At 37.4% G+C, this 27,459-nt stretch overlaps 1 protein-coding gene across 3 annotated transcripts in view; it reads left to right on the forward strand.

Annotated features, from left to right (window-relative positions):
- RDX (radixin) overlaps positions 1 to 27,459 on the forward strand; it is a 67,993-nt gene that overhangs the window by 34,865 nt on the left and 5,669 nt on the right. For 2 of the 3 annotated variants that reach the window (XM_072954162.1, XM_072954161.1), the window contains exons 10-14: positions 553 to 683; positions 5,565 to 5,725; positions 7,128 to 7,220; positions 8,401 to 8,643; positions 9,578 to 12,170. In XM_072954162.1, coding sequence (XP_072810263.1) covers positions 553 to 683; positions 5,565 to 5,725; positions 7,128 to 7,220; positions 8,401 to 8,643; positions 9,578 to 9,742 — 793 coding nt within the window. In that variant the 3' untranslated portion in view covers positions 9,743 to 12,170. Of the gene's footprint in view, positions 1 to 552; positions 684 to 5,564; positions 5,726 to 7,127; positions 7,221 to 8,400; positions 8,644 to 9,577; positions 12,171 to 27,459 lie in introns of those variants that run through there. The other variant, XM_072954163.1, reaches the window with a different exon arrangement.

Below are 27,459 nucleotides of genomic sequence, written 5' to 3' on the forward strand. Positions count from 1 at the left end.
GGCTCGCAGGGTGATCTTTTTAAATAGCGTTAGAATACGTGCCATCATCTATGTCAAAGAAGGTAACACTAATTTGTCATCTTGTATCTAAGTGTAAGTTGCTGCTATCCTAGAAATTAAACTTATATTAGTTAATTGTTAATGATTGCTGATTGTTGCCCTTCCAGGATATTTAGCTGTTTCAAGTGAAACAGCCTTGTGTACACCCATCAGTCCTTTGCCGTGTCCCCCAGTGGAAGGCTCCTGCTGATCTTGGGTGTGGCAGCTGTGCAGTTAACTTATTTTGTGCTGACATGCAGTTGTCGTCAGAGCTCTTTTAGATAGTCATTGACTTTACTTACTGTGATCTCACGATAAGAAATTCATTATAATCCTGTGTTTGTGTGTGTAAAGGTGTAGCCCTATTTTCTTATTTTTTTTTAACGCATCTGAATACAGTGTGGGAAAATGTTTTATGCTGTAGTTTCTTCTTAGTTGATTCACAGTATTTAGGCTCCACGTGAATATTTTCATATATTAATTTGTAACAGTGCAGTTGCAATTTGTTTCAAGGGCGCAATTAGAGAATGAAAAGAAGAAAAGAGAAATAGCAGAAAAGGAAAAGGAAAGAATAGAACGTGAAAAGGAAGAGCTAATGGAACGTCTGAGGCAAATTGAAGAACAAACAATGAAAGCCCAGAAAGGTAAAAGTTTCTTTTTAACATTGGATCCAAACTGTTGTTCTGTTATCAGATAACAGTATTTCTCACTACTGTTAAATCGTATTTGTCTTATATGGAATAATTACGTTTAATTGCCAAATTAATACTTAGTGGAATTACATCATAAACATGTTTAAGGCACATTCAGCTAGACAATGCTCATATTCTTCCTCTTTCATTTATTTAAACACTAAAATTTTTTGTGTATTCTTACTATAAATGACTATATATCTATTCCTGTTACTATTCAGGGTTTCATAAACAAAAACACATTTTCAGTGAGTGCTCTCTGGCATTTAAACAAAAGCTTTTAATGGATATTTAAGTACTTTAAGGCATCTCAGTAATTTAAGGCATTTTAAGCTATTCTGACTACACTCTTCTGGAACTCAGTTTCTAACCTTAGTTTTAGTAGATTAAAAAAAACGCACAACACGCAAATTTTGGTTTTGGTAATAGGTTTGGAAGATCCTACTTCCCAGGACTATGTAACCAAAGTGCTACAGTGTATATGTTGAAAGGATGCATTGATTTAGAGAGAGTGGTTTATATGAAGTAACACTAGAGTATTCTACTTTCAAACAACAAATAGTGAGGAGAACAAAAGAAAAAAGATTTTGAGCAAAATAAGGTGTTTTGCTCCTTCTTAATAAGCAGTAGGGTCTAGAGGATAACATGAAGTGCACCCTGTTTATAAAACCAGAATTAGAGCCTGCTTTCCTGGCCACTAGTACAGCCGGCCATTCAGTTCTGTTGGAAATAGCCAGTAGTCTTGTCTGAGGTCTATTTTCATTCTTGCACCAGCTACCATTGTAAGAAGATGCTCCTGAGCAGTGGTGGAGTAATTAGCAAATGAGTAGCTAGAGAAGGCAGTGATAGAAGTTGTTATAAATCCACAATCTGGCTCATCATTCCAATTGCAAGATGAGTGGAAATAGTATTTCTAAGAGAAGAGACAGAAAAAACCTGGATTGTATTCTAACTCATTAGAAGCCTCACTTCTTGGAGCTAGAAATTACTTAGTTCAAAGCCCAGAGGTAGCAAAGAGACTCGCTCACAGGCCGTAATGTTTCCCAATACGTCGCATGCATGGGAGCAAAGCCTGTGTGGTTGGCAGAAGTGAGATGTATACATGAAAGTGAGGTGACACATCCTGGGCGCCACGTGAAGGGTGTAAGCAACACCATTAGAGGAAGAATGCTGGGAAAAAATTTGGAATCTACTAAAGTGAATTTTTCAAAAAAATGAAAGTTTAAAGAAATTTATGATACCTGATTTTAAAGAGAAGTTGAATGATAGCCCTCCATTTGCATGGTTTCTTTCCTAAGAAGAGCTATTTACTAAACCTTTCAATCTCATTTATTTAGGATGTATAATAAAAATATTAATGATTTACATACAGAAAAGTACTCAAGTAAAGAAGCACTAAGGATTATGAGGAAGATAGAATGTAAGAAAGAACATAGATCGTCCCTGTCAAGACAGTTCCAGATGAGTCATCCTGAGGCAAAGGACACCCAGTTTTTTTGTATTGTTTTCCTAATAATAAAGCTTTTCCAAGCCGTCCTAAACTCTGCATGATTGTCTTGTAATTTATGCTAAGTTTCTCATTCAGATGCAGTGCCTCTGGCCATATGTAAGTCATGATACTTAGTAGATAAACTTAAAATTTTTTTGAGAAGAAACTTTTATACTTCATTATTGTCATTTTCTTGAAAAGAATTTTTTATTGAAGTCATTATTAATTGAAATGAGTCATAAATCATTAAATAGAACCATTCCAACTTTTTACATTCCCATAATTCATTCTTGTTAAATTGGCTTTATCATTCTCTTAACCATTTTTTAACATATATTGTTGACTATATGTGAGATATAATACAGCCAAACTTGCATTAAGTTACTGTTTCGACAAATAGAGTGAATTTCTACCTTCAGGGAAGAGCTGGGGAGTAGTGATGTCATTCTTCCCTGGTACGTAGGAAGCCCTAGTACTTAGTTAAGTCCCCCTAGTGCTGCACTAGGCACTGTTCTGGGTGTTGGGGATACAGTGCTGAACAGATAAGGTCTCTGCTGTCATGTAGCTTACATTTTACTGAGGAAAGACAGAATAATAAAATTAACATAATGAAAATCATTTTATGTAGTTTTAAGTGCATTGAAGGAAGTAAGCAAGATAATGTGATAAATGTAGTGATTGTGAGCAGGAGGGGCTTTCCACTTTAGATACACATTAGGAGCCAACTTTAATTCTGTCATTAAGTGAGAATTTGACCATAAGAAATCATTTAGCCTCTAGATTTCCTTAGGCTCCCAATTTCTGAAATGGAAGTAAATAATGCCTAGTTTAGCTTTCTGAGATTTTTTTGAAATTTAAAGTTATATTAAAAATTTATTTTGTATATATATATAAATAGTAATGTGCATATCTCTTAGCTATAAGGCTCAGTGAATTTTTAGAAAGTGAATTTACGTTTCTGACTACCCAGAACAAGACAGAACATGACCTGCATTCAGGGAATCCCCTTGTGTCCCTTCCCAGTCATTTTTTTATCCCCCGTGTGACTTACATCATTCTGATTTGTATCATCATAAAATTTAGTCTTAACGTATTTTTTTCCTAATAGCTTCGTTGAGATATAATTCACATACCACACAATTTTATTAACTTGAACTTAGCATAACTTCTCTAGTCTTCTCCTAATTAAATTCCGTAACCACCTACATCAGTGTACTATTGCGAGAAACAATTTATTCTAGTAACCTTTCACCTTAGTCCTGAAAGAGTGGGGTTTTTTTTTTTTAACTTTTTTTAAAAAACAATTTAATCAGTCTTTTTTTTTTTTTTTAAGCTGGAGGTACTGGGGATTGAACCCAGGACCTTGTACATGCTAAGTGTGTGCTCTACCACAGAGCTGTTGCCCTCCCCCTGAAAGAGCTGATGTTCTAAAAGAAGCCAGGTTCCTTGGTACCCTCTTTCCACATGCCAGACCTCGGAAATTGTGGGCTCCAAATTTTTATGACCCAAATAGGTAAAACATATTACTCACCTTTCTCACCTACTCCTCCTCAGGGGGCTGTAACTGGATCCAAGGTCTGGAGGGATGTGTGTTTCATGGGAAAACTCTCATTCATGGGTTCTTCTGTAAAGGACTAGACAGTGAATATCTCAGGCGTGGCAGGCCACGTGGTCTCTAGCAGCCGTCAGGTCGGCCGCCGCGGTGTGAGAGCAGCCCTGCACAGGGCCTGCGCGGACGGGGCATGCGTCCTGGTAAACCTTCATCAATGCAAGTAGGTCCTTGTGCTGGGGCCAGTCAGCAGGCTGCACCTTACCAATCTGAGTTATCTGAAGAGGAAAGAAAGAGCATCATTATGGGATAGATGGCACTTCAGAACCTTCCTTTCTAGAAGAAACTAGGTTTGAAGTTTACAGTTCATTGTCAACATTTTTTTTTAAAATTAGACTTTTGTATAATTCTTAGTATACCACAAAACAACCATTGCTCGGTCTACTATTCTTCAAATGGATACTTAGCACACACACACACAAAAAGATAGAAAATAATGAATATTGGGGAATATTTATTTTAAAATTTAACTTTGTCACCCTAACTTATTTTTCTTTATCGTCTCACAGTACAGAAAGAATTTTTATTATCAGAGAAAATAAAGCACTGTTTTCATTTGTAAACTTCCCTTAGTTACTTGTTTGCTTGTTTAGAAGAAGGATAAAGCCATGAGCTTTGCAGGCTTTATCTTATGTATCAGCCAACCAGATGGAAAGAATGCTCCATTAAGCCTGATAAGCTAGGTCTGATGTCCAAGTTTCAGAAGATAAATACGGAAATGAATAATCCCAGAATTTAGCTGTGGTAACATCCAGCGTTACATACCTCTCCTCTTTATAGCCAAATAGAATTTTTTTTACATTTTATTAAGAATTTAAAGTCATTTTCCTTCCCAACCCTCTCAAAACCGCCTGAATCTTCACTGCAGTTAAATTAGTTCTGCGTGAGAACAACAAAATTAAGAACAGTAATGTGGTTTGTACATTACCATACTACAGATCTTTTGACAGCTTTTCAGTTTTTCCTCTTTTCTAAAACATACAGAAAGGTAGAGTCATTCTTTGTAGGACGTTGCACCCGCTTTAATAAATGACATTTGTTGTCTTCTGTCACAAGATGTCCTTACTGTTAAACAAGGATTGTCAGAACAATATTTAAAAGTAGAACTTTTAAATTGATTAAAATCTTTTGACTTTGTGCTAGTAATATCTTCTTTTCTCATTCAACTCATTCGAGTAAGACGAGAATTAGCTTTATGATCTGTACACTCAAGGATTAAAATTCATATCATTCATCTTCAAATATCACTTGTTTTCATACTTGAGGAATGGATATGTACTAGTAACTCAATTTTCAGTAATTCATATAATTCACATCAAAACTCCTGAGTAAGTATTGTTTTCAATTTTAGTGTCTTGGGGTTACTTACATAATCCTTAGTTGAGATAAGTAAAAACTTATACAAGTTTTAAAATGTGTTATTTTATAGATTTTTGAAACAGATGGCCAAAACAGGAGCGATTATATTTTAAAAAAATGAAATAAAAGATGTGCTTCTAGCTTTATGACATAACTTGAATTACAAAGAATTTCTTTGCGTTTTTGAATTGTGTAATAGAGTTTTTGAAAATAATCAGGCTTTTGCCAAGTTGAAAATGAGGTATGTATTCGTTTGCAGACGTGCTAGTTGTTACCAACTGTGCAGATCAGATTCCTTGCTACTATTTTGGCTCCCTTTGATAATGAGAACGTTGGAACTTGATCCTTGTTTGGGGGGAATACGTATATTTGACAGAACTAGAAGAACAGACTCGAAAAGCTCTGGAACTGGACCAGGAACGGAAACGAGCGAAGGAAGAAGCAGAGAGGCTGGAAAAGGAGCGCCGGGCGGCCGAAGAGGCCAAGTCCGCTCTAGCGAAACAGGCAGCTGACCAGATGAAGAACCAGGAGCAACTAGTAAGGAGCTGGGGTTCTGTCTCAGGGAAAAAGAAAAGTCTAGACAGAAGCGTAGACATAATCGGTCCCACGATTTCAGACTGTTCATTCCCTGAACACGAAGGTGTTAAATAATTATGTTTTTAACTCTCCTCGCTGTGGTGTGTGTGCACTCACTGCAAGGAAGTTAAATCTTTTTATTGGAATATATTTTATTTGTTTCTGTTTGTTGTGTGTGTTTTTTTGTTTTTTTTTTTTTTAGTGGGAGCAGGTAATTGGATTTCTTTATAGATTATTATTTTTTTATTTAACTGGAGGGTGCTGGGGATCAAACCCACGACCTCCTACATGCTAAGCATGTGCTCTACCACTGAGCTATACCCTCCCCACCTATTGGAATGTATTTTAAAGCAATAAACAGAATAACAAAGGAATAATAAAACCATGGACTTTTTATATATTCAGAGAGAGGAGCCATCCACCAGCATGAAGGAAATAAGTACCAGTGTAAAAAATTGACAGTACAGAGGTTGCAGTATTTAATTTAGTAAATAAATGATCACCATTGTGCAGCCACTACAAGAGTATGTTGTAATGCATCCAAAATTAACAGTGAAGTTTTATTTGCTAATGAGTACTAATAAGTTCAGATGATGGAAACTAAAACAAAACTTTATAAAGCTAAATATACTTTCTGGAAAGCAAACCAGAGATACAAAGTAACTTAATGAACAGTGTGGAAATAAGCCTAAAGTTTTCATTTCTGCCTTCAAAAAGAAATCTAAAAATAAAATGATAAAAGATGAATGAAGCCCATTACCAATAAAAAATTCTGATTCCCTTGGACTTTGCATAAGCCACTGGTGTGCTTTGCTTTAGATAAATCGATAGTCCATATATCCTGTAAAATCACCATAGAGTAACTGTAAGACAGGTCAGAACTGACTGAGTTTTTCGTTTGTGTAGTGGGCTTGCAGATAAGAATCCTCCCTTTGAAAAAGGAATAATACCACCTAATAGGATTGTTGGGAAATCAAATGAGATTATTTGACAAAGTGCAGTTTATAAAGCATTAGGTAAAGAGTTTTTATTTTTCCTTCTGTAGGCTTTATCAAATACTTTTATTGATGAAAGTTTAAAAATAGCTCCTAGGTTGGTACATTTTAAGTTCTTGCTACTGAAACAGGAATAACTATGTTTCTGTAGAATAATAAAAAAAATTTTCACTTTGTCTCCTTATTAACTCATCACACCTAATACCAATAAGATATTTATGATCTTAAAGAAATACTTCCTTTTTTAAAATGGATGACTGTGGAAAACATATGAAACAGTCCATGTACATTAAAAGCTTTGTTGACTTAATATAAATTATTGAAAATACAACATTTTTTAGTATTGTTGATTGTGTTGTTTCTTTTAGGCAGCAGAACTTGCCGAATTCACTGCCAAGATTGCACTTCTAGAAGAAGCCAAGAAGAAAAAGGAGGAGGAAGCTTCTGAGTGGCAACATAAAGTAAAGATTTGTTCATTCACTAGCGTTTATTGAACATGTATTTTGTACCCAGCAGTATGCTGAACTTGGAGATGAATATAAGATACTATCACGATTTAGAGGAGAAAAGATACCTCTGTGCACAAATATGTGCATATTGCAGTAAATGTTAATGTATTGATGTAAGCAGAGTACTTTGGGAACACAGAAGAAATGTTGTAATTTCTGTAGGAATGAGGCAGATAAAAGTTTAAGCTGGCTCTTGAATAACACAGTTAATTTTGAGGTAGAGAAGATTGGGACTAAAGAGGTAGTCATTTCCGACAGAGAGGGAACTGAATGAGTACTGGAAGGATAAAAGTACACAGCACATCTATGTCTGGGTTGACTGTACTCAGAATTGAGCCAAAAAGTCTTCTACAACTGATTTGCTAGGCCAGTGTGTGAAGTAGGACTTGGATTGCACCCGTGTGCTCTAAGTCTCTTCCGAGTAGGACAGTTCTTTCTATGATACTGGTTTATTGAAAAGACCTGCAGGCTGTCCCTCCTCCTGTATCTGTCTCGTTGTTTCTTTATGGTGTCGTTCAGCCTGTCCTTTTATCATCAGTATTTCTCATAAGCTGGAAGGATTCAAGTTAAAAGTTTCTGGCTGTGATACCTCTTATAGGTGAGACTTTCACACAGGTTATGGTCCAAACTAGAACACTTTTGAGAGTGCAAGAGTGTTGCTAATCATTACACCAGGACAGTAGTGGAAAGCAGGACTTCTTTAGGCAAACCAGTGCAATATAATTCCTCCAGTAACTGGTGATGTTGGATGCTTACGCTGCATTATATCAGAAGACACTTAATTGGATCGGTGACATTTTATTTCTCCCATTGTCTGTTTATATTTTCTTGTGGCTATAATGTAACCTATTTAGTGCGGAGTTCTTTGACATTATACCATTTCTCATCAACCATTTGTACAACAATTGATAATCTTTGCCAGAATTAATAATTTTATTAGGGTTTGCAAAGTGATACTTTTAATTCTATCACTCCCATCTGTTGGAATTCTTATTTAAAAATAAGCATTTATCAGTAGGGCCTGTTTTCATTACCCTAAAGTGTAGTTTATATTAGAAGGAAAGGTTAACTTGTCTCTTTTAATTACCAGTTTTCAAATTAAGTTGCTGATAAGCTTATTTTTTACATTCAGGCTTTTGCAGCCCAGGAGGATTTGGAAAAGACCAAAGAAGAATTAAAGACTGTGATGTCTGCCCCTCCTCCCCCTCCGCCACCACCTGTCATTCCTCCGACAGAAAACGAGCATGATGAACATGATGAGAATAATGCCGAGGCCAGTGCTGAGCTGTCCAGCGACGGGGTGATGAACCACAGAAGTGAGGAGGAACGTGTAACAGAAACACAGAAAAATGAGCGTGTTAAAAAGCAACTTCAGGTATTTAAAATTTGCACTTGTGTGCATGTTTAACTATAGCTTGCATTTTCCCCATTTGTTAAGGTAAACTTATTAAAAAGGAACATTTGATTTTTGGAAGCCTTTAACTCTAGCTGGCCTTGTGATTCGTTTTTAAGTGCTTGGCTCACAGTCACATCATTTCATTTTTTCCATTGTATGACCCCGCTACCGAATGTTTTAGCCTTGTATAACGAGGCCCTAATTAGTAAGTTATTATTTAATTATAGCTGGACACATATTAAAAAGTAGAACATATTTTAATGCTGTGTTTTAAAAAATGAATTTAGTTTTTAAACAGTCTATCTTAAAAAAAAGCAATGATAATTTAGTAGACTACCTGTCTGACATGTCTGAATTTTTTCAGATTTTATCATAGCAAAAGGTCAGTTTATTAAATGTATCTAATAGGATCAAAATGGTTAATTTTAATGTTACTAGACCCCCTTTTCAGGTAAGTTTTCTAATTTTTAAATTGGTGAAATTTTTAAATATTAACAAGAGAAAATGAGGTGACGGTGGTAATAAATACACTAAGACTTATGGAGACAGTTTCTCTCACGATACAGATTTTAGATCTTAGAGTAACATTCTGTAATGGCTACATCGAACCTTTTGTAAGCCATTTCAAGTATTAGATAAGAAAGTTAAGGAAATTTAGAATAATACACAAAATCATCGTGGTTAAGTGCAGAAATGAGAGGCCATGGGCATTCCTCTCTAACCACCACTTCTGCCATTACTGAGAGTAAAACGGACTTACACACTTTGAAGAAAAAGATTTCACAGTGGAAATTTTAAGATACTAAAAAGTCAGAGATTTGTTATATATGTATTTTTGTCTTTAAACCTTTTTCATGCATTTTAAAAAATCTTAAAAAAAATAGTAAGTCATACTTTTTGTTTTTAAACCTAGGCATTAAGTTCAGAATTAGCCCAAGCCAGAGATGAAACCAAGAAAACGCAGAATGACGTTCTTCACGCCGAGAATGTTAAAGCCGGCCGTGACAAGTACAAGACTCTGCGGCAGATTCGACAAGGCAACACAAAGCAACGTATTGATGAGTTTGAAGCAATGTGAGAGCTGTTATTTTGCATACGTGTTCTTCATAAGCTGAACCACCAACAGAGAAAAGCAGGCCTTTGCAGATGTGATGGAGTGCATCCCACCTTGCCAAAGCACTTACACCAGCCGACCGTGGTGGCCGAACGACCTTTCAGGGGCGCTGCTCAGCATTAAGGCAGTGTAGTATCATGCTTGGTTCTCTTTTTCTTTTGGGCCAGGGAATGGAGACCAGTGTTCCATTGCCTTCTTTTTCACATTTTTCATTTTTCCATTTTTTTTTCTGTTGAAGATGAACACTAATTATCATGTATGACAAATGTGTGTGTGATTTAAGCACTTTGTACATTTTAACGGATGATGGTGACTTAATGAGTGTTTAGGTAGGGCACTCTGTTTTCCCTTCTCCTTCCACACTTTACCTGCATGTACATCCACATTCGCTCAGTATGCCCTTCTCACACCTTGACGCGCCCCACTGCCATCGTTCTGTCACCATACAGGTCACTGGCGGTGATTAAAATGAGCATAGGTGGCCACGTGGGCAGTGTTTGATCACGGTGTAGAAGATGGCTGTGAATCATGAAAAGGATTAGACAGTTTAATAGTGTAGGATACCACTGGTGGCTAATTTTTTTTAAATCCCGATTTAATTACATTATTGGATGTTTGATATTTGCTTACTTAATTACAGTCATCTTTGACAGCTGAATTGATTGGTGTTTCATATCCTGTCATTGGTTTTGTTCGCCTGCCAATTTCACAAAGGTATAGACAGCAGGTACTAAGTAGTTCCCTAGGAGAATCTATTGATGAAAAACTACCCACAAATCACAGTTGTCTCTGAAGGATTTTTGAAGTCTCATTCTTTCATAGATTGAGTTAGAAAAACAGAAGCTTAATAAAAGGAAATACATGTTTGTTGGTAATTGATCATCATTAAAAACACCCTGGACCTTTCTGGAAGGGCAGCGCATGAAAACATCAGTCCCAGCGAGGGGACAGTAACACTACCTCACTGCTGCACCGCGAAGGCTGGCTGTTCACACACAGTGAAACATGTATGCTGTGTGTTTTACAACATACAGTGATGCTTCCAATCATGAAGGATTATTTTTGAGATTTCCTTTTTTTTCTCCCCTGGAATATCTTTTGAGTGCTGAATTTTCACTGCCTTTTTGTTGAGTCGAATTGTGGGACTCTGATTTGTATTACAGTTGTAAGCTCTCACTGGTATATTATCTTCCTGGAGGGGTGTTGCAAGTCTGAGAAAGGCGGGGGAGAGAGAGAGTGAGTGTGTGTGTGTGTGTGTGTGTGTGTGTGTGTGTGTGTGTGTGTGTGTGATTGCCCTTGCAGCAAATGAAGAATGTCTGTACCTTCATTTCTTGATGTAATTATTACATAATCATTTTAGCATATTTGGTTTCTAAATCATTGTGCTTGCTTTTTTCAACCTCTAAAAATACTTAAATTTGGTTTGTTAGTTCTATTTTAGATTATATTAATTTTGGTTATGTTTTACAAAGAAATCTTTCCAGTTTGAAAGATGTTCAATATTCACGTATTCTAATATTTCTTTATTATAAAACATCTAGGTTTGGAGATAAGGAAAGCCTTGTTTTCTCTGTGTGGTTCAGCTACTTTCCATTTGGTATTATGCATTCAAATTTACATTTATCTATTAAAATGGCCATTTTGTTAGACATTTTTCATGCACAGTAGATTCAGGTTGTGTCTGAAAATATCTCTTGTGCTTTTTTGATTTTGCTGACTTCAAAAGGATTAATCTGGGCAGACATTATGAAAAGGAAAGGTTGCATTTAATATATTTTTTGGACTTAGGAGGACAAAAGATAACTGGTTAACCTTGAGCTGACTGCTGTGTGGTGGTTGTGCACACACTTCAACACACTCTGGAAGAGGCCAGTTCTGCTTGTAGCACGCTGGAGGAATAGACGGTGACCTGCTGTCGCCATGGTTTAAAGCATCTGTTCCCTCTTCCAAAGCACTAAAGCAGTTGCCATAATAAGTGAAAACTTGGATTTCCATTGGATTCTTATTAATTTTCTTCATTTTGAATTGTGTGCACTACCATTGCTACATCAGTTTGATAGCAGTGTTGAAAAATTACCAGTTATATTTGCTGTTTATAGTCTATTTGTAGATTAGGAATAAAATGGATTTAATCCATTTTTAAAGCTGTGTGAATTTTTCTAAACAGGAACAACTATTTGCAATATGAGTTTTCATTAAACCAATTACAACTTTTATTATTAGCAGTTGGGAGCACATGTTCATATAGCAATGTAAAAATATATTAATGAATATTTGATAAATTGCAGGAGGCTTTTACCATTAGCATAATTTTGTGTGTACAATTAAGTTACAGTTACATCTATAATTTTGGATAACATTCATTGGTTAACAATAAAGTGACAAAAGCTTATGCCTTCAAGGTCCACTGTTGTTATTTAACATAGATTTCTTGTATATTTCTTGTAATTTTGAAAATTAAAATCTCTATTAGATCAATCATTACATCTTGAAAATGAGAAGTGAGTAGGAAAAACTTCATAACCCTCATACATTTACTCTTTACCCCAAATTATATACCTTTTTTGGTATGGAAGTAATAGTGATCGTTTAAATCTGTGGGAAAATTAAATCATTAAATTAAATTGACTCTCCCGATAACAGAAGATCATTTAAGATTTCCAGTCATTGTTTTCATTGTATAGTGTTTAGTTTCTTTTTCCTAAGGAAGATACAGTTTCATTGTCATTGAATAATACTTCTGTTAAAATGCTAATATTCTTAAAGGACTATATACTAAGTGCATTTATTTAAAAAGCTTCTCACTAATTTTTAACATAAAGGTTATTCTTAAAGAAGTGATAAATCTATTCTAAGAATAGTAGAAGCCAGGTGTCTTCTCAGTTCCTAGTAATATTTAACTGTCACTTTGTTATTTCTGTTCTCCCAGGCAGGTAGTGATCTAGCTACTCTGATCTTGTTAGAAAAGAAAAGGGAACTTTATATAATAAGACTTTGCTTTGTATCTAATTAGAGTTTTTCTTTAAGAGCTAAAGTTACCACTTACACAGTTATTGTAGACTGTGTTGGAACCACTCCTGGTTATCATTAGGAAAGAGTTTCAATATTAGTATTGTGGTTAAAAATAAAAAGTACTCCCCAATTTCTGTCTCAATTCCTATTACCTTGTTGAATGATAATATTTTTAGAAATGAAGATTAAAGACTTTAGATACAAAAGCATCCCATTTTAGGTGTGCATAAAGAAAATAGTCTTATTAAAATGTAAAGCTTAAAACTGAAGTTTAAGAATTACTGCCTTTAGCATTAATTTACTGAACTGATTAGTAAACTGAAGCTTAAGTACCATTAATAAGAATAAAGGAAAACATTTAAATGTGGAACTAGACTGGTAGTAGGCAGATTCCTCTCTTTTTTAAATTTGTTCCAAGTGAATAGAACTTCATCTTTTCCTACTCTCTATGTCATTCTTTTTTTAACTAAAGATAACCCATTAAATATTCTAATGTGGTTTATCGTGTAGAATGACAGTATTCTAGTACATTTTAAAAGCACAGTGGACTCCCCAGATAACTTCATTAAAATGTCAAGGCAATATGACTCCTCACATTTGACACTATTAGCAACGAGAAATTGGCTCACGATAGCGTTTCATATGTTAAAGCTTATCACTTTCTCTCATCCTTCACTTTTCCAATTAAGTAATCTTAACTCCCATTTTTTCCTAGTGGACCTATTTTTTAATATCTCCATCTTTCTAGATTTTAAAAGCTGCCATTTTCCCTCTGGAAAGGTGGTGACTTCTTTATTGCGTCAATATTTCAACCTTCCTTAAACTATGGTAGAAGAGATTTTCTGATTTGAGGTTACATATACTGCATTAGAAGCTGAACTGTTCATTATTACTTCTCACAAAATTTTAAGGTTAAAGGTCATGACAGATAATTAGCCTATGGCACATCTTTTTCAATTCAGGTTTATGTTTGGCTCTGGAGTTCACCAGCTACTGAATGGTTCCAGGTTCTTATTTAGTGACCTTCATTTAGTCACTTCGCTTTCATTTGGCACTTGCTATATGCTAGCATATAGAAGCAAGATTAGAATGACTGTGACCCTGTGTCTTGGACTGTCGTAAAATATGAAACTTCAAATACTTATCTTAGCTCTTGGGTCATTTGCATTACTCTGTTAACAATATTAGATCTCTTTTAAGATGGCAACACCAATTTATTGATTCATGTTATCTGTATGCCCAGATTCCTCCGTGCTTAATCCAGTCCGTTGCTTCCATCCATGTAATTTATTGCTGTGTTCTAATTGTCCCCTTTTATTTAATGATCATTTTAAAAATTTAGGTTTGCTTTGGTATTTATGCATGTCATTTAGTTTGCTCCTAAAAGTGATACTGGTTTTAGTTTATCTTTACTGAGTCTACATAGTCAAGTATCCATCTTCCCAGTGGTAATACGGGGTCCGAATTGCTGAGATTTGTGTAATGATCTTTGGAAAAGTTCCTTTTGATAAAATACTGATTTGCTATATGAAATTCTTCTTGCACCATGTTATAATGTGTGTCATGATATCTTTTCATTCTTTGCAGCTTAAATTAAGATGTTTCATCTTTTGTTTTAGACCTGGGAATGCATGTATGTCTTAGACTCATAAGGCAGTGGTACTGCTTCCTCCCTTCCCTCCCTTTCTCCTTTATTTACACTGAAAAGTCCGTGTAATTCAAGTCCAGCATTTGAATCTGACAGGCCATCTTTCCATTTATGCAATTATTTACTTTTAAATTTTAGCTAATTTGGATAAAAAGGTACACTTTGTGATGAAGGAAACCACTATCACAAGAGCGACAGAGGAGAGCAAGTGACTGGTAGAGAAATAAGAACGTGTAGTATAGTTTCTCAGGTACGCTTGTACTCCAAAATTGCTTAATTTTCACTTTATAGGTCAGATTTTAAACACTGACCAATATTTAAAGATATTCTTAAAATTCTAAAAAATAAAATGCCTAATTTTAAACGTGTTTCTAACTTTATAGTAAGGCTCATCTTACGCCCCGTGGACAAGCCAGTCAGTATATAGTAATTAGTAATACCTGTGTTAAATACTGAGAAGTTTGAGTCAGGAGCTTTCCGTTGACTCGTCATGGTTTTATTGTGTTAAAATGTAAATAGGGTAACATTTACCATTTTAACCATTTGCAAGTGTTCAGTGACATTAAGTGTATTCACTTTGTTGTGCGACCGTCACCGCTATCCATCTTCACAACCTTTTCATCATCCCAGACAGGATCTCTGTACCCGTTAAATGCTAGCTGCTCCTCCTCCCCTGTTCCCAGGCCCTGGTGACCACTGTCCACCTTCGTCTTTGAGTTTGACTGTTCTAGGTACTTCATAAAAGTGGACTGACTTCTGTAATGTTTGTCCTTTTGTGTCCAACTGGGTTCACTTGGCACCATGTTTTCCAAGTCCATCCGTGTCATAGCATGTGCCAGAGTTTTATTCTTGTTCAGGTCTGAGTAATGCCCATTGTATGTATGTACCACATTTGCTTTATCCATTCATTGGTTAATGGACATTTGGGTTATTTCCACATTTTGACTGTTGTGAACAATGCTGCTCTGCATCGCTGTACAAATAATCTGTTCAAGTCCCTGCTTTCAGTACTTCCAGGAATATGCCCAGAAATGGAATTGCTGAATCACATGGTAATTCTGTGTTTTAATTTTTTGAGGAACTGCCAATACTATCTTTCATAGCAGCTGCACCGTTTTACATCTCCACCAGCAGTGCTTAAGGATTCCAGTTTCTCCACGTCCTCACCAACAATTGGTACTTTTAGTTTTTGATAATAGCCGTCCAAATGGATGAAGTCGTACCTCATCTGGGTTTTGTTTTGCATTTCCCCGTGACGCATTTTTCTCTGATGCTGAACGTGTTTTCATATGCTTATTAATCATTTGTATCTTATTTGCTGAAGTGTATATTCATGTTTTGGCCATTTTTAAACAGAGAGTTTTTGTCATTGTTGTTGAGTTGTAGGAGTTCTTTATATGTTCTGGGTATTAGTCCCTTATCAGATATTCTCCCATTCTGTAGGTTGCCTTTTCATTCCATTGATAGTGTCCTCTGATGCATGAGAGTTTTTAATCCTGAAGAAGTTTATGCTTTTTTCTTTTGCTGCCTGAACTTCTAGTCTTCAAAATTTTTTTAAAGAGAAAACATTTTTTGATGAGGAAGGTATTAAAGAGGCAGAACAGAATAGATACTGTGTATAATGGCTCGTCTAGAAAGATGAGCAGCAGACTGTCTGGACTAGGACAGGACTGACTTCCTGTGTCTGGCTGTGGGATCGTAAAGCTAGAGTGGGCTGGGCCAGGAATTTACGGGGCCTTGGTCCTCTGCTGAGGCGGTTTAGTTTGATCTAAAGACATCTGGTCCTTTGGGAATGCAGTTACAGAAGGGGAATAACTTAACGTTTGCTTCAAAGGGAAACTCATGCTGCTGTGTGACATACACTAGAAAGCGCAGAGGATGAAAGCTTACTAGGAAGGCTGTACATAACGCGATTACCCTGGAGAAAGGCTGTGGTGGTGGGGATGATACTGCTACCTTCTGAGTATTTTAATTAAGAGTATTAAAAAAAAAGCAGTATTTAAAGGAAGTATCTAGATAAGATTTGCTTTCATGTTCACTGCATGTAGTAATACTTTTTCTTCTGCAAATGACCTCTTGGGAGACAGTTAAGACCTCCATTTTGATACTTTTTTATCTGTGACTTCTTAAGAATGGGTTCTTTAGTGGCACAGAAAGAGAATTAGAAATTAAAGCCATCCAAGAACAAATGGGTTTGATTCTGAGTTCTCATCAGTATGCTCGCTTATGCTCTAGCTTTGTAAGCAGTTCCATAGCCCTGATCAGGTTGTCTGCTTCAGAGCATTTGTCTGGAATGAGAGGCAGGCACTTAGATTCTAGATGCATTGTCTCCCCAAAGTGTAATGCCTGACCAAGTGTTCATATCCATGTACTTTTGAGTCAATAGTACCTGTTTATAGTTGAAAACCTAAAACTGCAAAGTGTGCTTACAACAAGTTTATCAGTGTGCTTTTTGCTCTGAGGATTCTACCAATGTAGTGACTGGAAGAAAGTTGAAGGGTTTTAAAAATAGGTTTAAAGGAATTAGAAAAATAATTCTTTCCGATCATTATGAAGGGGTGATAGTCACCAAAACAACTCAGTGAAGCCCACCTCAATATACGCATAATTATTCACTGGCTGTGACAGCTTTGAACAGATTACTTTGGAAATTTCTCTAGGTTTTTTAAAGTTGAGAATCATTTTATTATGCACATCAACCTAGCTTTTTTGCTAGAGTTGATGTCACGTGCTTATGCCCGAATGATATTTTAGGTTTTTATTTTCCTTATTTTTGCTTATTTTCCCCAGACAATTAATACGATATACTTCTCAACTTTTAAGGCTATAGAAGGTTTGAATATATAATTCATATTGTAAACATGATCTTTTGGAATCTTAGTTACAGGTGATTTTCCTTCCCCCTAACTTTAGAATATGGTGGCTTACCGTTGGTATGTAGATTGAATGTAGAATTTTGCAACTTTTAAATTTGTGTGTTTTAAAAGTACTTTCTATCAAAAGACAAAAATCTTTCAGTGTATGCAAAAGCAAATCCAAATTCAATGGTCTGTTTACTTTTTAAAATTTATTAATATTTGCAAATGGTAATAGCTCTTTTTAGTTTCTTGGAAACTTTACATTGATTAAACTGTCTTTTTTTTCCTAAGAAACATTAAAATCTTTAAAAAATAGTTGATCATAAGTATGAAAATTGTTTTTGTTGGTAGGTGCAAAATTAAATCAAATCAGTTATTTAGCAGTTTACGTGTATTCTTAAAATATTTTGAGAGAATACCTTCCGTTTTGTAAAACCTAGAGTACCAAATAGTGTAAAACCGAAAATTAGAACCCAGAACCTCACCATCTGTATTGTATATAGTATAATTTCATGTGCTGGGCCGCATTGCATCTCAGTATAAGCTGATGTTTTAAGGATGTTTATAATGCGTTTGGGGAACATGGGATGTATCAAAGTCTTTGCACCCAAAATGTATAGAAATGTATCCAGTGGGAAAGTACTTTCATCTTTAGAGGATATTATCGGCATTAGTATTTTTGGAATGTTCTCAAGCATTAGGAAGACTGGAAGAAAATGTGTTTTCTCGATTACTGATGTGATGTATACAGGTAAGAAAATGTTCTCTACCACCCTATTTTTGAGCCATTATGCTCTAGTTCTTGGGCATTAGAAATCTAAGAGGTTTTCAGTTCAGTGGTGCCCTGAAAGGGAAGCTGAGTGGGAAACAAGGAGAAACGGCTCTTTTTCCATAAGATGAGATTAGTACACGTATCCATACGCATTCGCAGAGGCATTCATTCTTCCAGTGACTGACAGGGCAGTTGGTATTTGTGCCAAGCACCGGTAGAGTTTGGGGCGATAGATGTGACCCAGTGTGACCCTGAGGCTATGTCAAGGAAATTGTAGTTAGGGACTTGAGACAGGGACTCAAAATCAACTATGGAAAGTAAAGTAGTAAAAACAAAAGAAAAAGTGAGGTTAAAATGTTCAGGAGTTAGAGAAATGAGGTTACTTAGAAGGTGCTAATTAACATTCAAAGAAGCATGATACTGACTTGACTGATGAGGCTGGGAAATGTTTTCTTCATTCGTAAATTACAGCTGCTGGAAAGCATCAGAGTTAAAAGTTAATCACTAGGTAGGCTAGCCAAGGTTAACCTGGTTCTCTGCCACTAAGGACTTGCATGTTCTTTAATATCAAATATAAATGTGTCTGGTTTTCTTATAATAGAAGGCTCTATTATAAGCAACCTTAGTAATAGTGGTTTATATTAGAATCACCCGTATTGAAAGTTTGATATTAATGTTTTCTTACAGCCTTTTTTGTTAATTAGTGATTTAACTTACCATTCAATTTACCATTTTTTTTTACTATAAATTATTTTTCTACTGTAAGTTAGAAACCAGGATAACCATCACCTCAAACAGTACAGGTAGAATTTCCTCCTCAAACACTGGTTAAATGTCTATGTTGGTTTTTTATAAATTTCCATAGCAGTAGTTTGTATCATAGCAAAGCATCAGAAAACTGAGATATTTAAGGATTTTTTTCCCTTTGTTTTTTTTTGAAAATGACTTTAAGTATTAAAATAATTGTTATTGCCAAATTCCTTCCTTGTTTCTTAAAAAAAAACTTTCAGCTATGCATAAAGAAAATTGTTTTTTAAAAAGTAGAAAAGTAGAGATTAAAAATATTTTTAAGAAAAGTATATTTTTTTATTGGTTTCTTGTGTATCATGTTATATGTTGAAAGTTGCCAAATATTAAAAGTGCTTTAGGTCATTCTTTGCTGCTTTATGGCTAAAGCCTCACTTTAAAAAAAACCAAAAAAACCCAAAACTTGATTAAATCATTAAAATTAAAAAAAAAAAAAAGAGTGATACATGAACATGAAACAAAAAAGTAAGCTTACTTTCTCTGTCCGCTAGTCTTCCAGCTCTCCTCAGAGGTAACTTTTTTCAACTTGTGCCTCTGGAGATTTTGTAGAAACAGGCATGTGTTATATATACTTGTTGTTTGCATAAGGTGTAGCATTCTATATACATGGTTTTGTACTTCTTTCACTGAGTGGTGGATTTTGGAAGTCATTACACATAAGTACAAAAATACCACAGTATTTAATTGCATGGGATACCCCTTAACTTCTGAACATTTATATTTTTACCAGTCCTTTGCTGTTATAAACAATACTGCTGTGTATTCTTTTTTTTTTAACATTTTTTTATTGAGTTATAGTCATGTTACAGTGTTGTGTCAAATTCCAGTGTAGAGCACAATTTTTCAGTTATACATGAACATACATATATCCATTGTCACTTTTTTTTTTCACTGTGAGCTACCACAAGATCTTATATATATTTCCCTGTGCTATACAGTATAATCTTGCTTATCTATTCTACATTTGAACTCCCAGTCTGTCCCTTCCCACCCCCCGTCCCCTTGGCAACCACAAGTTTGTATTCTATGTCTGTGAGTCTGTTTCTGTTTTGTATTTATGGTTTTTTTTGTTTTTTTTTTTTTTTTTTAGATTCCACATATGAGTGATCTCATATGGTAGTTTTTTCTCTTTCTGGCTTACTTCACTTAGAATGACATTCTCCAGGAACATCCATGTTGCTGCAAATGGCATTATGTTGTTGGTTTTTATGGCTGAATAGTATTCCATTGTATAAATATACCACTTCTTTTTTATCCAGTCATCTGTTGATGGACATTTAGGCTGTTTCCATGTCTTGGCTATTGTAAATAGTGCTGCTATGAACATGGTGCAGGTGTCATTTTGAAGTAGGGTTCCTTCTGGATATATGCCCAGGAGCGGGATTCCTGGGTCATATGGTAAGTCTATTCCTAATGTTTTGAGGAATCTCCATACTGTTTTCCACAGTGGCTGCACCAAACTGCATTCCCACCAGCAGTGTAGGAGGGTTCCCCTTCCTCCACAATACTTGTATGTATTCTTGGACAAACATTGCTTGTGTTCTATCCTGTTGAAGGTAGTGTGTCATATAGTCCAGTGGATGAGGTAAGGTTACATAAGATTTAGGTATTCCTAAAATTCAGGAAGTTATTTTTGATTTACATGATGTAGGTGTACTTTTTACATGTTTAAGCGTTTAAATAGTAATTAATACGTGCTTATTGAAGCTCCTTTATAAGAAAAGTAGACCCTTTCCCTCTTTTATACATTGGATTTCTGTATTTCAGGTTTACTTAAAAGGTGATGTAGCTATAAAAATGGTCTTAATGTTTCACTTTTGAGAGCCCAAGTGAAAAAAGATCTGCCAGTGATTAAAACTTCTCTGACTTCCTCAAATTTCATGACCAGAAAATATTATTTTTTTAAAAAGAAGGAAATCAGTATGGTAGGATTTTCTAAAAGTGCTTTGCTTCTTGGTTTTTAGTTCCTTTTGGTTGCCACCGTTTTCCTCAGTGTGGGGTTTTCACTTGCCCACGTTTGTTAAAACGGAAAATGACAAGCTCCGGTCGTGTTACTTAGTAACACAGAGCACGTGGCCATGACACCAGACAAGAGCAACACTATTTCAGAGAAGTTTGATTCTGCAGGTTCTCTTTGATTTTTATGACTAATATGTGTGTCTGAATAAGTGAGGCTCCCTCCTTAACCTCGTAATACTGCGTGTGCCAAGGGCCAGGCCATCCGGTCTGCACGTAGTGACCTCACCCAGTGATACTGCTTTAAATACCCTCCGTATGCTGAAACTCAAACATCTGGCCAGACCCTCTCCCTTGAACTCTGGACGTGTGTGTCCAGCTGCCTCCTTGACATTCCCCCTTGGATAGCCAATAAGCACCCCAGGCTGACTCCCTCAAGCCCAGCTCCAGGTCCTCTCCCTCCGCTGCTCTCCCTCCTCTCAGCCATCCTTCCATTGCATCTGCCCCAAACCTTGACCGCACACGTGCCTCTTCTTTTTCTCTCCTAACCGGTATCTAATCCAACCACAGAGCTGTCGGCCCAGTGTTCAAAACGTATAATACATCCCAAAAGTGACCATTCTGTTAGTCCCCTGCAGCCACGACTCTGCCCCACACACCAGCATCGCTCGGATTCCGTACAGAGCCTTCAGAGGGGTTTTCCTGATTCCTCCCTTGCTCCTACATTCTATGAAGACAGTAGCCTTAAAAAGGTAAGTCAGATCCTGTCGCTTACGCTCTGAGTCCTCCCAGGCTTTTCCGTCTTAATAAAAGCTGTATCCTTCTCAGTGGCCAATCAGAGTCCAACCTGATCTGGCCCCTTTTCATTCTTGGACCTCATCTGCTGGTCCCCCCTCTTCTCACTCCGTTGAGGTCACCTGGCTTCTTAGCCAGTGCTCCTGTTACTGCAGCTGGAATGCCGTTTTATCCCAGTTATTTTTATGATTCACTTCCTTGCCACCTCCAGGATTTTGCTTAAATGCCACCCCAAAGTGGCCGTCCCTTACCACCCTATTAAAAACTGCCCTTTCCCGGTATCCCGGCCCATGTCTCTACATTATTTTTCCCTATAGCACTTAGTATCCAACATCCTCTGTATGCACATATGTTTCGTATTTTTATATATATATTTTATGTATTTTACATTTTTAAATTTATTTTTAAAAATGTTTACCTGTTGTACGGTTTGCTGTCTGTAGTCTCCCACTGGAATGTAAGCTCCATGAGGGCAGGGGTTTTGCTGTTTTGTGCAATGAAATGTGCTCAGCACCTCGAGCAGTGCCTGGCACATGCTAGAGCTCAATACTGTTAAGTGAAAGGGGTGGGTGAATTCTGGGAGCTCAGGAGGAAGGCACCTAACCTTGCTGGAGGGCTTCCGGAGGGGACAACCCCTAAGCCAAGCCTTCAAGAAGGAGTTACTCTTAATTGAGGGGGTGGGGTGGGGGAGCAAAGATAGGAGGACTGTGCAGGTAGCAGGAACTATGTATGCAAGCACAGCAGGCACAAAAGGACTTGCAGTGTGCTGGAACTGCCCGTTTGTACTGAAAACAGTATGAAGTTTGAGATTCAGAAGGTGGAGCCATGAAACGCTGGAGAATCAGGAGGGGAGGCAGGCGTGGATGTGCCTGTGATGGTTCTTGTTGGACAGTTTTAGGTTTGGAATGCCGGTGGCTTGTCGTGAAAGTTCCCGAGGAGGAAAAGTAAGGGAAGAACAGTTAGTACAGAGCCTTGTGGGCACTGGCATTTCGGGCCAAAGCAAGAAGACTGCGTTCAGGAGAGCTGGGTGTTGTGTGTGACAATGTTTAAACATCACTGGCTTGGGCAGCAAGGAAATCATTGAAAAGAACTAATTCTTTGGCATTAGAATAGTTTTTCACTTAGCTTAACTGCACAGTGTCTTCTGGGAAGTGGTTCCCACAGACCTGTGCATAGACCAGGCAATGCTCCAGCAGCGTCCTCTGTCAAGTCCAGGTGTCTGCAGCTGACTCCGGTGTGAACCCCCCCCCACATTCCTGCTCAAGCCCACGAGGTCATCCCTCGTCAATGGACATCTATATCCACGTTCACCTGTGGCACTTTGTGGCATTTGAATGATTTAATCCAGTCAAATAATTTCATTCATTAAACACTTCAGTGCCTGAACTTGGGTTTCATAGACAAGGAGGATTCATAGACCATTTTTAAAAATATTCATAGTCTAGAGGAGGAAACAGAAGAATTAGGAAAGAGTGTGATGGCGATACAAGTAAACAAGGGATACGTGCTAAGATCCGGGAGCAGCAGAACTTCTCGCGAACGTCTTCAGGGACAGGGAGGTTATTGCAGTTGTCAGCAGTTGCCCCAGGAACAAGTGCCATTCCCCTCCAGCTTCCCTTAGGGCTGAGGGGACATCTCAGTGGCTGTCCATGGGTGGTCTCAATGCCGGTTTGCACAGGGGTGCCGGGGGGAAATTACAACTTAGGGGTAATTCCCAATGCTAGAACCAGGGGCGTCAGCTGTGTGAGCAGAGGCTGGTGATGTCTGGGACTGCAGCCAGCGCTAGAGCTGAGCAGGGGGTAGGAGCCCCGCCCTGGGCTCCGGGTTGGGAAAGCCCGCTTGTAACTTGGGCTGCTTCTGGAGACCTTGGGGTGGGTTCCGTGCACTTGCTGTATGCTCTGGAGCTGCTGAGAAACGTCTGGTGGGAGGAGCCTTTGCATTTATTCTTCCCGATATTTTAGTGCCCAGTACCTTCCAGGCGCTGCGGGCACACTAGTCATTGAGGACATAAGTGAGGAAGACTAGACCCTTATCCTAATGGACTTTTATGGAAAGACGTGGAACATGTAGAATAATTTAAAAGTTGCAAATTGTATTCGCTTGAATCATGTAAAATTGCCAGTATTCAACCATCTTTGACCTATAACAGCAGCAAACTTACATCAACTTAATACTATGAAAGAAACAAGGGACCAATTTGAGGCAATTCAGGGGTGATGACTGGGGATAGGAAGAGGGAGAAAAGGTCTCTGTGGTGTCTAAGTTGCCACCTGGAAAAAGAGAGGGCTCACTTTTTCAGTGTAAGTCAAGATGGCAAATGCAAACACCCAGAGGGGGCAGCTGGGCCTGGTGGGGACTGTGGGTAAGTGGCAACCTCACACCTCATGCCCATGTCTGGAGAGGCAGAAGCTCCTCGTGGCGGTACACCCAGTGCTGTTGTACCTTCCGGTTTTCCAGGATAAGCCAGAAAACAGCTTTAAAAAGAAAAAGTATCCAAGGAATAATGCTTTACATATTTACATTAAAATGTAATGTTTATGTGAAATCTTTCAAATTTTTCAAATTTTTCAAAATTTAAAAGATTTTTCAAATCTTTCAAATGCCAAACAATGTAACTGCTCTCCAGAAGTCACCCATTGGACACAAAATTTACAATCTTTGCTTTAAAGCATTCCAGGTAGAGAGGGTAGGACAGCCTTGAAGCAAGAAAGGGCTTGACTAGTTCAAGGAACAGCAAGGAGGGCAGTATGTCCAGAGCTGAGTGAGCCCAGGGGACAGGTGTCTGTGAGGTGAAGCTGGAAGGTGCCCGATCAAAAGGAGCTCACAGACATACAGGGCAGCAGTGGAGGGGCAGTCTCAGCGTGTGCCTCCTGGAGAAAGGACCCCTTTTCTCAGTCTGCATGAAGGGATCATAAATGCTGCAGGTGTCCTCAAAAGTAGGCGTATTATCTCATCTTGTAGTTCAGTAACCGGCCCAAAGATCTCCCTAGCGGCAGGGTCTGCATTTGGATTTGGGCTTCTTTGAATTGGAAGCTCCCCAGCCCCTTTTTGTTGGACTGCAGAATGCTGATTAGCTTTCCAACTGAGCCTTGTTTTCATGACAGTGCCCTCTGGAGGATTTTCTTGTCAGCATAACTCAAAGTAAATGTATCCGTTAGTTTAGAAGCCAAAGATTGCTCTAAATATTACACTGAATACAGAGTAGCAGTGACCTGGGGATCAAACCCCATCAAACTGGAGACCAGACTTATTCAACGGTTTTGTGTGGGCTCAGAACACCCACCTGGGAAGAGTTCAGTGCTTTCATTTTTAGGGGAAGGGGATTTTATGGCTCAAAGATTTAAAGTTGAAATATACCACTTACTCCTGTGGGGGTTAAAAAAGCATCCTTTTCTTTTGATAAAGCCCTCAACATCAAAAGAAGGGTCTGCGCCCAAGGGATCTTAGACGTCTAGAGGAAAACGAAATTTGAGAAGTAAAGATGGATATAGATAGAAATAGCCTTTTTTGTCTAGTCCATGTTAAATGAAATATTTCAGGAGCTTGGTGAGCAGGACTTCAGTCATATGAACTGAACTCGGTCTAGAAAAAAATTTAAGAGTTTGAGGATTAGACCACCTGGCGAGTGTCAGCCTCAGGGAGAGCCGGGGAGAGAGGTGGCCGCAGCGTGGGGCCTGAGATGTCACCCTGCAGCATTGAGACAGGCTCACAGTTTAAGTGAACAACCTGATGAAACGTTTGTGGGAGGAGATTGCTAAACCAGTTTTCTGAACTAAATGATACAAAGTATTTCATGACAATTCGCCAGGTTTTTCGGTCACTTATTAGAATATCTGAAGAGAGACAAAGCATAATTAACAACATTCTTCAGATGCTCTTTGTGGGTTATTTGATTTACTTTGTAGATAAAAATGGATCCGATTTAAGTTTCCTTATGATTCTTGAAACTATTAGATTCTTGCCTGTGGAATTAAAATGAAAATTGTATCTTTAAAGAGAAAAGAAAATGGCTAGAATTATCTGTGTTTTACTTGGAGATTAGTAGATTGTAGTCATTGTTTTAAAGCAGGAGTTGGCAGACTTTTTCTGTGAAGGACCAGATACTAAATATTTTAAACTTTGCGGGCCAGTTTCTGTGACGATTACGGGGCTCTGAGGTTGTGGCACAGACACAGTCAGGGGCACGTGGCCGCTGCCTTCCAAAGCAGCTTCGTTCATGGATGCTGAAATCTGAATTTCATGTAATTTTCCTGTGTCATAAAATCATCTTGATTTTTCTATCAGGTTTCCGCCAAAACAGGTGGGGAGCTGGATTTGGTCCACAAACCGTAGTTTGCCGACCTCAGAATTAAAGGATTTAAAAGACGAGGGCCAGCGGTGTGGCTTTCTCAGTTGTCTAGATTTTTAATTTCATGGTAGAGGGGTCTTATTTTGGCATAATGAAGAGATTCCCTTACACGTTTGAAAACCTTCCAGTGGTGGTTCTTAAACCAGCCTACATCAGAATCACCTGCAGACTTTGTTAAATTGTCAGGTGCAGGGCTCCTCCCTAAGTTTCCGACTGAGTTAAGTCCACGTGGGGCCCCAGAACTTGGATTTTTAACAGCTGAGGCTGGGACTGCTGTCCTGGGACCGCACTTTGAGAACCACTTATTTAGAGCTGAGGGTGTCCGACACTGGGAGTAACACAGTTACTCCTTTTACTCAGTTTCCTTAGAGCGATTGACTTTTCTACCTAGATGATTTCTCTGAGGCCTTTCAAAATTCTAATGGTTCAAAGACCAAAGATAATTGGAAAAAAGAATTATAACTTCCTTGTCTATTGCAGTATTTTTCCTCCATCAATTGCTGTTTTAAACATTTAAAACCTAAAGATTGTTTTAAAAACAGGATTAGGGAAAGAAACATGCTTAGGAGAAATACAAAGAAATATATTATTATAAATAGTATATATTATTATATTATATAGCATGATACATGTCAGTATATACATATAATAAATACTCCAGTATCAGCTTCTAAAACAGTACATTGCCGGTAACTTTGGCACCGGTATGCTTCCTCTATTACATCATCTTTTTCTTTGATTTTTACTCTTAGTGTCCATAAGCAATAGAATGCTTTCATTTGCACGTGTATGAACTTTATCTATTTTGATCAGACACGCGCGGGCACACACACACACGCCCATTTTGCTGAACACAGCTGTGGTTCATTTGTTTTCACTGCTGCGAGGGTATCTGTTGCCTGAATGCGCTACAGTTTATCCTTTCCTCTGACGATGGACACGTGGCTTGTTTCCAGTGTTTTTTATTTCATAAACAACATACCCGTAAATCTTCTCGGTCTGCCAGTTTGATAGGTTTAAAATGTGTTTTTTAACTGGTACTTTCTTAGTTACCAATGTTGTTCAGTTTTCTTAAATTTATGGACCTTTCTTGTCTCCTCTTCGTTTAAATGACTTTTGTTTTTGTTTTTTGTCTGTTTTCTTTCAGAGTTTCTCCACCTTGTTTTGATATTAAACTCCTGACTAGTTTTGACCCTTTGTTGTTCTTCCACATAAATTTTAGAATTAGTTTAAATTATATGGGGGAAAAAACCACGTTTTGGTTAGAAATGTATTAATAGATTCACTTGGGACAAAACTACAAAAATTATGATTACAAAAGTACATAATTTTTCGTCATGAAAATGTGATATCTCTCCATTTATTTATGAATTCCTTAATGCTTTTCAGTGAAGTTTAAATTTTTGCATTGATTTCATATATTTCTTTGGTTAGATTTATTATTAAGCATCTTATTTTTACTCTTTTTAATAGTTATGTTTTAAA

The sequence above is a fragment of the Vicugna pacos genome, chromosome 33 (assembly GCF_048564905.1).
Source record: "Vicugna pacos chromosome 33, VicPac4, whole genome shotgun sequence".
In the NCBI taxonomy this organism is placed as follows: domain Eukaryota; kingdom Metazoa; phylum Chordata; class Mammalia; order Artiodactyla; family Camelidae; genus Vicugna; species Vicugna pacos.